General features: G+C 41.7%; 1 protein-coding gene across 1 annotated transcript in view; it reads left to right on the top strand.

Moving 5' to 3' along the window:
• The window catches only part of LOC100946480 (F-box/WD repeat-containing protein 12-like), a 29,065-nt gene extending 18,203 nt beyond the window's left edge, over nt 1–10,862 (top strand). Inside the window, exons 6-10 of the mRNA XM_003802249.3 lie at nt 5,922–6,080; nt 7,568–7,778; nt 8,816–8,985; nt 9,069–9,196; nt 10,390–10,862. Of these exons, the coding sequence (XP_003802297.1) occupies nt 5,922–6,080; nt 7,568–7,778; nt 8,816–8,985; nt 9,069–9,196; nt 10,390–10,516 (795 nt within the window). The 3' untranslated portion in view covers nt 10,517–10,862. The remainder of the gene's footprint in view (nt 1–5,921; nt 6,081–7,567; nt 7,779–8,815; nt 8,986–9,068; nt 9,197–10,389) is intronic.
• Nucleotides 10,863–11,535: the final 673 nt, after the last annotated feature.

Here is an 11,535-nt window from a genome sequence, read left to right as displayed (position 1 = left end):
CCCCCCTCCCCATATTCTTAGGCTATTTGGTTATAGCTTTCATATAAAAGGTATAAATTAGTTTCATAATAGGGGTGTGTACATTAGATACTCCCAGGCTGGATTTGAACCTGCCACCTTAGGTGTATGTGGTGGTGCCTTAGCCACTTGAACCACAGGCGCTGAGCCTTTCTTCTTGTTTTCCTTTGTAGTTAAGTGATTTTCTCTGGTAGTGTTTTAATTTATTGCTTTTTATTTTTAGTGAATCTGTTATTTTTTGCATTGTGGTTGCCATGAGACTTATTAAAAACATAGGAATAAGAAAGTATTTTACATAGATGAAAATTTATCTTAGATCATAAAGAAAAGAATATTCCCAAAGGAAAAAAAAATGGAAAAAATCTCCTCTTTAATTTCATATCCCTCATATTTGACTCTGTTGTTTTAATTTACATATTTTTATATTGCCTATCTCTTAACAAGTTGCTGTAAGCTATGACTGGTTTGATATATTTATCTTTTTGGCTTCATAGTAGAGTTATGAGTGGATTGAGGACCACAATTACAGTATTATAGTATTCTGGGTTTGGCTGTGTACTTAAATTTTACCAGCCAGGTGCAGTGGCTCACATCTCTAATCATCGCACTCTGGGACAGGTGGATTGCTTGAGATCAGGAGTTAGAGACCAGCCTGAGCAAGAGTGAGACCCTATCTCTAAAAAAAATAAATAAATAAAACTAGCTGGGCATTGTGGCCAGCGCCTGTACTCCAGCTCCTCGGGAGGCTAAGGCAAGAGGATCACTTGAGCCCAGGAGCTGGAGGTTGCTGTGAGCTATGACAGTAGAGCACTCTACCAAGGGCAACATTGTAAGATTCTGTCTCAAAAACGAAATAAATAAAATAAAGTTTACCAGTGGGTTTTAGACTTTTAATTGTTTTCTATTTACATGTTAATGTTTTCCCTTTTAGACTGAAGAGATCCCTTTTGTATTTTTTGTAATATGGTTTGGGTGGTGGTGAATTCTCGGCTTTTATTTGCCTGGGAAAGAGTTTCTTCTTTACATTTGAATGATAGGTTTGCTGAAAACACTGTTCTTGGATCAGGCAGTTTTTTCTTTCAGCACTTTGAACATACTGGTCCACTCTGTCCTGGCCTGTCTGGCTGCTATTGAGAAGTCTGTTGCCAGACAAATTGGAGCACCTTTATGTTATTTGCTTCTCTTCACTTACTGCTTTTAGGATCTTCTCTTCGTCCTCAACCTTTGAGACTTTGATTACTACACATCAGGGCAGTCTTAGCTGGGTCGAGATGCAGTAAGCTATGATCACACCACTATACTGCAGCCTGAGCAATAGAATGAGTCAGTGCTGTATAGATGAAGAAACAACTATAGTTCTCCTCTGAGAATGACAGACCATGTAATGCACACTGTTTGTGAAGGATAACTAACAACATTGGGAAGGGGAAATATATATATATGATCGACTTGATAACATCAGAAAACTAAAAAGAGCATGATAGTTTCTAGAGTAAAGAGATGGAAGTTCTCTGACCTTCCTGTACCTAGATATTATCTTAAAAGTTTTGGAAAATGTCTGTTATTATCTCTTTGAATGATTTTTCTACCCCTCGCTCTTGCTGAACTCCTTGAACACCAATAATTCTTAAGTTTGGTCTTTTGAGGTAATTTTTTTTTTTTTTTTTTTTTTTGAGACAGAGTCTCACTTTGACACCCTCAGTAGAGTGCCATGGCGTCACAGCCCACAGCAACCTCCAACTTCTGGGCTTAGGCAATTCTCATGCCTCAGCCTCCTGAGTAGCTGGGACTACAGGCACCTGCCACAACACCTGGCTATTTTTTTTTTGTTGTTGTTGTTGTTGCAGTTTGGCCCAGGCTGGGTTCAAACCCACCACCCTCAGTATATGGAGCCAGCACCCTACCCACTGAGCCATAGGTGCCACCCAACCCATCTTGGCAATTGTAAATAGAGCTACAATAAACAATATAGTGCAAATGTCCTCATGATAAAAATTATTTTTTTCTTCTGGGTGGATGCCTGGTAATGGGATTGTGGGATCAAATGGAAGGTTTATTTTGAGTTCTTTGAGGACTCTCCATACTTCTTTCCAAAGAGACTATACTCATTTGCAGTCCCACCAAAAGTGTAAAAGTGTTTTTCTTTCCACATCCATACCAGCATCTGCAGCTTTGGGACTTTGTGATGTGGGCTATTTTCACTGGGATTAGATGGTATCTCAGGGTGGTTTTGATTTGCATTTTTCTGATAATTAGGGACAATGATCCCGTTTTTCATATGTTTCTCAGCCATTCACCTGTCTTCTTCAGAGAAGGTTCTGTTCACATCTCTTGCCCAAAGGTAGATTGTTTTTTTTTGTCATTGATTAATTTGAGTTCTCTATAGATTCTAGATATCAAGCCTTTGCCAGATTCCTACCATGCAAATATCTTTTCCCATTCTTAAGGTTGTCTATTTCCTTTAATTGTTGCGTCCTTAAGCTGTGCAGAAGCTTTTAAAGCTTAATTAAGTCCCATTTGTTTATTTTTTTTATTGTTGCCATTGCCAGTGAAGTCTTCTCACAAAACCTTTCCCTAGGCTGACATCATCAAGAGTTGTTGATTCTTCCTGGCCAAGAGCATGGTTTGTTTTTCCTTCCATTTGTTAATGTTTTGTGCTATTTTTTTCCTGAAGCTTTCATAATTCTCTTTGTAGAGATCCTTCCCCTCCTTTGTTAGTATATTTCTAGGTATTTAATTTTCTTTGAAGCTACTGTGAATAGTGTTCTGTCTTTCATTTGCTTCTCAACTTGGCTGTTATTGGTGTATATAAAAGCTGCTTATTTGTGGATATGGATTTTATACCCTAAGACATTACCATATTTCTTGATCACTTCCAGGAGTCTTGTGGACGAGTCTCTGGGGTTTTCTAAGATCATATCATCAGCAAAGAGCAGTTGACCTCCTCTTCCCCCCTTTGGGTTCCCTTAATATTCTTCTCTTGTCTGATTCCATTGGCTAGAACTTCTAGAACTATGTTGAATAGCAGTGGAAATAGTGGATATCCTTGTCTGATTCCAGTTCTTGAGTGGAAATGCTTTCAGTTTTGCTCCTTTCATTATGATATTGGCTGTGGGTTTGTTATAGATGGTTTCAATCAGTTAAGAAAATATACCTATTTTCTTAAGTGTTATTGTTAAAGGATGCTAAATTTTGTAAAATGCCTTTCTGAATCTGCTGAGAGCATCATAATGGTCTTTGTTTTTGCTCCTACTGATATGGTAAAATATATTTATGGACTTGTATAGTTTAAACAAACCTTATATCCCTGTGAGATAAAACCTCCTTGATTGTGATGTATAATTTTTTAATGTGTAGCTATAATCTATTGGCTAAGAGTTTATTGAATATTTTTGCATCAATATCCATTAGTGAAATTGGTCTGTAGTTCTCCTTTGGGTCCTTTCCTGGTTTGGGTTTCACTGTGATGTTTGTTTCATAGAACGTGTTGGTGAAGATTCCTTCCTTCTCAGTGTTTTGAAATAGTACAAGCTATTCTTTGAAAGTTTGATAAAATTCTGATGTGAAGCTGTCTGGTGTAGGGTTGTTTTTTTGTTAGAAGCTTTTTTATTTTTTCTTTAATCTCAGTGCTAGATATTTGTCTGTCCAAAAGATCTATTTCTTCCTAGTTAAGTCTAGGGAGATGGTGTGAGTCTAGGTATTGGTCCCTTTCTTCTACATTGTCAAATTTCTGGATGTAGAGTTTATTGTAGTAGTCAGAGATAACATGTCCAGCTAATTTTTAAATATTTTGTGTGTTTGTTTTTTAGAGACAGAGTCTCACTTTGTTGCCCCAGGTAGAGTACTATGGCATCATAGCTCACAGCAACCTCAAACTCTTGGACTTAAATGATTCTCTTCCTTCACCCTCCTAAGAAGCCAGAACTACAGGCTCCTGCCACAACACCTGGCTATTTTTAGAGATAAGGTCTTGCTCCTGGCTCAGGCTGGTCTTGAACCTGTGAGCTCAGACAGTCCACCTGCCTCTGTCTCTCAGAGTGCTAGGATTACAGGTGTGAGCCATTGCGCCTGGCTAAATTTTAATTTTTTTATTTTTTTTTATTTATTTATTTATTTTTTTTGAGACAGAGCCTCAAGCTGTCCCCCTGGGTAGAGTGCCGTGGCATTATAGCTCACAGCAACCTCCAACTCCTGGGCTCAAGCGAGTCTCCTGCCTCCGCCTCCCAAGTAGCTGGGACCACAGGCGCCCGCCACAACGCCCGGCTATTTTTTGGTTGCAGCCGTCATTGTTGTTTGGCGGGTCCGGGCTGGGGATTCGAACCCACCACCTTAGGTGTACGTGGCTGGCGCCTTAGCCAGTTGAGCTATAGGCGCTGAGCCTATTTTTTTTTTTTGAGACAGAGTCTCACTATGTTGCCCTGTCCTTGGTAGAGTGCCCTAGTGTTCCAGCTCACAGCAACTGCAAACTTTTGGACTTAAGCAATTCTCTTGCCTGAGCCTCCCAAGTAGCTGGGATTACAGGCACCTGCCACAATGCCCGGGTATTCTTTTGTTGCAGTTGTTTAGCTGGTCCAGGCTGGGTTCGAGCCCACCACCCTCAGTGTATGTGACTGGCGCTGTAACCACTGCATACAGGTGCTGAGCCCAATTTATAAATGTTTTTGAAGCAGTCAAATCTCACTTGGTTGCTCAGTCTGGTCTCAAACTCCTGACCTCAAGCAGTCCTCCTACCTTGGCCTCCCAAAGTGCTAGGATTATAGGCATGAACAACAGCATCCAGCCCCACTCTTTTATAAAAATTTAGTACAATTCATCAACTTAATGTGAAAGGCAAAGTTATAAAATTATCTGAAGAATATATACTTGGTTTTAAAATGTGTAGTGCCTTGGCTAAATGAAGACAGAATGGAGAATCCAAAGATACACATGTTTTATTTACTCAAAATAGTAAAAAAATCCAAATCATAAAAGGACATTATTATAAAACTAGAACACAAGAGAAATTAGGAGAAAACACTGTATCTTATTTACCAAAGAATTTGTATCAGACTACATGAAGAGTAGAAATCTAGTAGAAAAGTTGTTAATTCACAGAATAAAGTATGAACAACCAAAAGGATATAGAGGTATAAAACCTTATTAGTCATCAAGAAAATGATATTAAAATAAGACTTTGCATCTACCAGAGGAGCAAACATTTTTAAAGATTAATGTTATAATAAGTTGGATAAATAGAAATAGGTATTTTTATAAATAGTAAATAGGAATATAATTCGAAGCTTTTCTGAAAGCTTGGTTGGTTTTTTTTCTGTTAAACGCTAAAATATGCATATTCTTTGAGCTAATAATTCCAGTTTTAGGAATTTCCTGTGAAGAAATACTGGCATCTCTGCTCAGGGTCTTGTGCAGGAATGTATTCGTTGCAGCAGTTGGTGTTTGTAGTAACCAAATTTGTAAAGAATTATGAAAGGATGTACAAAATTGAAGAGAAACAGCTAATGTGGAAAAATTTAAAGGAGTTTAAAAAATATAAAACATAGAAGGCACATTTCAGAACAGCCCTCCTCTGTGGCCCAGTGTGCCCATGCCAGTAACAGAAAGGGCACCAGAAGGTTACACACTAGACTCTTGCAGAAAAGGGAGTAGAGGCTTCTGCTCTGAAGACTTCCATGTTATTTGAGTGCATTCACTTTTGCCTGTGTATTTGAAAAGCTATTCTAGGTCACAACTTAAAAATAGCTGGCACATGCACTGTGAGGGAGGCAGTTAAGCAAATGTTGTCTCCATCCTCCAGAGGAGGAAACAGGTAACTATTTCCAAAAAGTTGATGACACTTCCTCCTGAGCCTGGCACCCAGGCGCCTCTCAGGCTGTGCTTTTGTGTTGATTTGTTTTCTGCTCCAGGCGGCCTGTCAAGGAGGGAACCTTTACACATTGACAGTGCCTCAGCTACACCTGGTCTCCAAAGTGCCTGTGTTTCCCAACAACCCTGTGAGTCTCAACTGCTCTCCAGACCAACAGTGGGTATTTGCATCTACTGAGAATTTGCACCTGGGCCCAAAGGTTAGTGTCTGGTGAACCCTCTCCCTTGGGCCTGTCATGGTGTGAGGCAGCTTGGGGGGTAGGCCACGTGTTGGGGAGCTGCTCCTCACACAGCACCAAGCTCATAGTTAGGCATAAGAGTTGCTCATTGCAAGCCACATCCTGCTCCTTGTGGGTGAGTCTGTTCCCAACAAAAACATCAGCTCTTGGCTTAGTGCCTGTAGCTCAGTGGCTAGGGCGCCAGCCACATACACCAGAGCTGGTGGGTTTGAATCCAGCCCGGGCCTGCCAGACAACAATGACAAGTACTACAACAACAACAAAATAACCGGGGGTTGTAGAGGGCGCCTGTAGTCCCAGCTACTTGGGAGGTCGAGGCAAGAGAATCGCTTAAGCCCAAGAGTTAGAGATTGCTGTGAGCTATGACACCATGGCACTCTACCCAGGACAACAGCTTGAGACTCTGTCTTAAAAAAAAAAAAAAATTCACTTTTCTCACTTTTCTGGTACTTGCTACTGATGGGTCAGTGGCAGCACTGGCATCTGTCCTCAGGACTCTTACCCTTGTAACCTCTGCCTCTGCTCCTGCATTACTTGTGAGCTGGAAGGATCTAGTACCCTGGCCTCAGTTTTGAATAGGTTTGAGGCTTCAGGGACATCCCAGAAATGTTCAGTAGCCATTTGGTGACCTGAGGACAAAGCTTCAGCGAGAGTGGAGATCATCAAGTCAGGTACAGAGGACATAATGACATGTGGAGTGAGCCTCTGGTGCCTAGAGTCAGAGAGCAGCAGGGCTTTGCAGTGCCTCCCGTGTTATGGTTGTGTGAGTGGTGCCCAGTCCAGTCCTCTGACACCCTGAGTTACTGAGAGTCCTGATGCTTCCCAGCACAGGGACATCTAGTCATTTGCTAGAGATGAGGCAGCTTTTGAGTGCCAGGGTCTGAATTAGGAATTAAAAGGGGTCAGCTTTTTACTTTGGTCTTGTTGAAAATGAGAAAGAGAGACAGGGAAAAAGAAAACAGAGAGGTGTCACGGTGTAGGAAGGGGCTGAGAGCCTCTGGGACCTGATAACTAGGCAGGTAGGTGGTCAGACAATAGTAGGTACAGATAGGCACAGGAGGGACTGCCAGGACTCTCTGAAAATGCAGTCCTAGAGTTCTAGGAAAGGTTTAAAGATATAAGAAAGGAATACACTGGAAGACATTGGTGGCAATAGCAAAAGAGTAGACATAGCTATTCTCAAGCAGAAGCACCATTTATTGAATCATCCATCACAGTTCCAGATGTTTCCAGTGCAGTCAGATATGGGCTGGGATTAGCCTTGAAAAGCCTCAGGTCTGTCTGTAGTATGAAAAAGAGTAAGGCCCCATAGAATGTGAGGGGATGTGGGTGTGGGGGTAGATACCAGCTTTCCAACAGGTGCAGGGATAGGCAGTGTCCATGTGCTCCCAGGTCTGAGAAGCCCCCTTCCTCACTTGCAGTGTGACTATGCAGGGGTATTTCTCCAGGTATTCTATATTCCCTCATTGCTGTACCCATCGGAAGACAAGCCGCCTGTCTCCACTACCCTCCCCGCCTACCTGATTTCCAGAGGATGCTGGGCCCCCGAAGAGGCAGCCAGATTGATTGTGGTGCATGGAAATGACAATGGCACGGAGGTGATTGTCACTACCTTTGAATTAGGGGCCAAGAAGTCCCGGGATAGAGTGGACGTTCTAGGTAAGAGTCCCCATGCTGGCACTGACAGGTCTTGTGTGTCCCCACCATTGCAGTATGGTGATTACAGTGTAGGTTCCTTACGTTTCCTTGAGAACACTTATCCTTTCCTTTCAGTGAAATATAGTGATATAAAGGCCTAAGAAAGGTTTTGCTGATTGTTATTTTACATATTGGTTGAGTGATTGAGCCCCACTGAGTATTGGGCCGCTAGTGTGACCCTGAGATTCAGATGTTAAATACTGTCCACTCAGGTCTCTGCTCTCCGGCTTATCTTCCTGCTTCCCTTCAGTCCTCTTCTCAGTATTAACTGCACCCAGTGGTGAATAAAAGCCGTAACTATCTCATCCCCAAGGAGTTTCTAGTCTAGTAGGAAAGTAAGAAGTATAGAGGAAGTATAGCCCTCTCTGCTATATCTCCTTCTCTATTTCCCAAACCCCACTTCACTCTGACAAGCCTTCCCTATGGTCCTTAGCATTCTTTCTTTTGTACTATTATGTTTGCTTGTTTTCATATCATTGTTTGACTATAAATTTTACTCTGAGCTTCCTGGAAACTGAGGAAAAAAGGAAAAACAGAATGTATAATATAACCCCTTGTCTCATGTGAGAAAATGCATGAATTTTTCACAAGAGGTAATTTTTTTTCCTGGTTAAAAAAAAGGACTGCTATACCCTAAAGAGGATAGTTATCTTCAACAGTAGTTTTTGACAGATGTCATAAGTGTCACAGTTCTCATGTGGGCATTTGGGATAGATAGGAAAGGGTAGAAGGAAGGGAGCCCCATCCACTGAGTTGGCTCTATGTGTCAGACACTACCATGAGCGTGTTGCGTTGTGTCTTTATAACACCCTCTAAGTGTGGCATTGTAATCAGTATTTAGAGTATTTTAGATAAACTGGACATTCAGGGGAGTAAATGCATGGGTCAGGATTGAAGGCAGATCTAACTGCAAAGCTCTTTTCCATGAACCACATCATTTTATAAGAGGCACATGTCTGTTTCAGAGAAACCAATCTGTTGTGTTTTTATTCAAAAAGTACGACAGGTCGCCAGTTTCCTCTTGCCTATGATACCTCACCTCATAAAGGGCCTTGGCTCTGAGGCAATCCTGCTGGCGTCAGATTCCAAGCTGGTGCAGTTCACCATATATGGGCTGCAGCTGGCAGCCTTCCAGGACCATGAGAAGCACATCACGTCCTTGTGGGTGGTGAGTATGATACCTGCTACCCACATCACAGCTCCCCACATTAAGAGTCCACATCCACACCTCATTTGACTTTTTGTTTCAAGGACTCAAGCCGAGTTATCACCTCTTCCTTTGACCTCTCTTTGCGAGTCTACGTGTGGAATAAAGAAAATAAATATCCCATCCTCAAGAGCTGCTATCACTTGCTTGGGGGATCACACAGATGGGCCAGGTAATACACACTTTTTTTCCCTTCATGTTGCCTGTTAAATGGCTATATGTGGCCCACCAAGCAGTGTTTCTTAAGGAAATGTTAGAAAGGATATTAGTAGGACCTGGAGTTATAAGTCAAATCTGCCACTTACTAACTGAGATGTGAGACAATCCAGAGTTCAGATTCTCTTTCCTCTATCAAAAAACAAGATTGCCTTTTGAGGGCAAGCACAATTGTAAGAGGGACTTTATCTAACAAATACAATCAGTGTGACCTGGTTTCTTGTACCCTCAATGAATCCCCAACCATTAAAAAAAAACAAGATTGCTAGCTTTAGTTATGTGTTATAGACATATCTCCTGTAATGTACAAAACCAGCATGTGCAGTTGACTTCCCTACATTTTACAGATGAAAGAAAGGCTTAGAAATGCAGACATTTTACCTAAAGTCCCAGATAACATGCGAGGAAGGTGAGGTTGGAGTCTGACTGTGATCTCATGGAAAATGATTGTACCCATTAGCTTTTGGCTTTCATTCACGTGAGCAGTGAGACTGGTCAAGAATTGAAGGTTAATTCTAATTACTGAGGAAATATCGTAGACTTCCCCAGGTTAGGTTAGGTACCCCTTCTCTATTAGAAGTTTCTTTAAAAAAAAAAAAAAATCAAGGGGCTGGGCATGGTGGCTCACGCCTATAATCCTAGCACTCTGGGAGACTGAAGCAGGTGGATTATTTGAGCTCAGGAGTTAGAGACCAGCCTGAGCGAGAGCAAGACCCTGTCTCTAAAAATAGAAAAAGTAGCTGGGCATTGTGGTGCATGCCTGCAGTCCCAGCTGAAGCAAGAAGGATCACTTGAGCACAGAAGTTTGAGGTTGCTGTGAGCTGTGACACCATGGCACTCTACCTAGAGTGACAGATAAGACACTGTCTCCAAAAAAATTAAAAAAAATCATAAAGGCTCTTATAAAGAAGTTTCTAGACCAGTTAGAATCCTTCTGATTCAGTCAGGTGGGTCCAGAACTAATATTCCCTGATAATACTTAATAGTTATTACAAATGAATTTTGGCTCAAATCAAAGTCCAGAGTAAACAAGAGGTAGAAGTGGGGCCAGCTGGGGTGCAAGAGAAGGTACAAGAAGCTGAGGGTTTTGCTACTGAAATGTTGACCCTTTCCTCTGATTGACACCCAGTGTGCCCCTTCTCCTTGCAGTGGATTTACCCATGTGGAAAGTGACAGCATGAGCATTGTAGGTGTGGAAACCAGAAACGATGGGACAGGGATCCTAAGGTCATACTGCTTCAGAGTACAGCACAGCTGGAATGATGGCACTGACTGAAGATGGCCTCACTCTGGTGAAGAACTTGCACATGTACAAAGACTAGGTTGATTATGTTATCGATGCTGAGAAAGGAATCTGTAATCCTCAGATGCCTATTATGTGCTGGACACTGCTGTGTGATTTTATTTACATCCTCATGACAAACCAATGGAGTGGGTACTACATATCATATACATGTATTGTTTCTGTTTTTCAGACAAGGAAAATGAAATGCAGGAAAGTAATTAATCTATTATTACCCCCATTTTCGAGCTGCTAAGCAACCTTTCCAAGATTATTTGGGGAGTAAGTGGCAAAAAGGAGTGAAATCTAATGCTTTAAGTACTAGGATTATAACATAATTATTTTCATTGTCCAAATACATAATTAAGTAAATATTTTTTATCTTCCTATTCTGTGTTATGTGCTTTAGACACATACTCACACATAGCTGTCATGTAGATGACTTGTGTGGCACTGCATGCATAACTCTAGTGCTGCTGTATTTTATTTTGTTGGTCACTGTGGAATCCTTGCTGGGTTAGTGGGCATATCATTTAGAGTTCCTAATTGCAGGCAACAGGAGCTGACACAAAGTAACTGAAACTGAGAAAGGAATTTATTGGAAGGACTTGGATTAGCCCAAGGAGTCAGTGGGAAGGCTGGAGAAAGAAGGGGGGACCAAGGGCAGCTAGGCAGCAGAAGCCCACCCCAGGCTGCTCTAGCAGGTCTGGCTTGGACAGTCCTGGTGCTGCCATGTTAGCACCACTATTTCCCTGTGGCTTCACTGCTGCTGCTCTATTGCCATCAGTGTTACTTAACAGGTACCATAACCACCATCTTAAACACTTCCCAGCACTCCTGAGGGAGGCAGCAAGATTCACAGTGCTGTGTATATGTGTGGTGTGTGTGCACATGTGAATTTTTCTATGTATGCGTGTGATTTGCTGTTTCTAGGTCATGTGCCACCCGACCAAGGCCAGAATGGGAGAGAGGAAGAATCTGGTCCCTTCATTTTTTTTTTTTTTTTTTTTTTT

The sequence above is a fragment of the Otolemur garnettii genome, unplaced genomic scaffold (genome assembly GCF_000181295.1).
Source record: "Otolemur garnettii isolate 467f Iridium unplaced genomic scaffold, OtoGar3 scaffold00243, whole genome shotgun sequence".
Lineage (NCBI taxonomy): Eukaryota > Metazoa > Chordata > Mammalia > Primates > Galagidae > Otolemur > Otolemur garnettii.
Note: the sequence above shows the minus strand (reverse complement) of the source record. Positions and strands in the feature narration are given on the sequence as shown.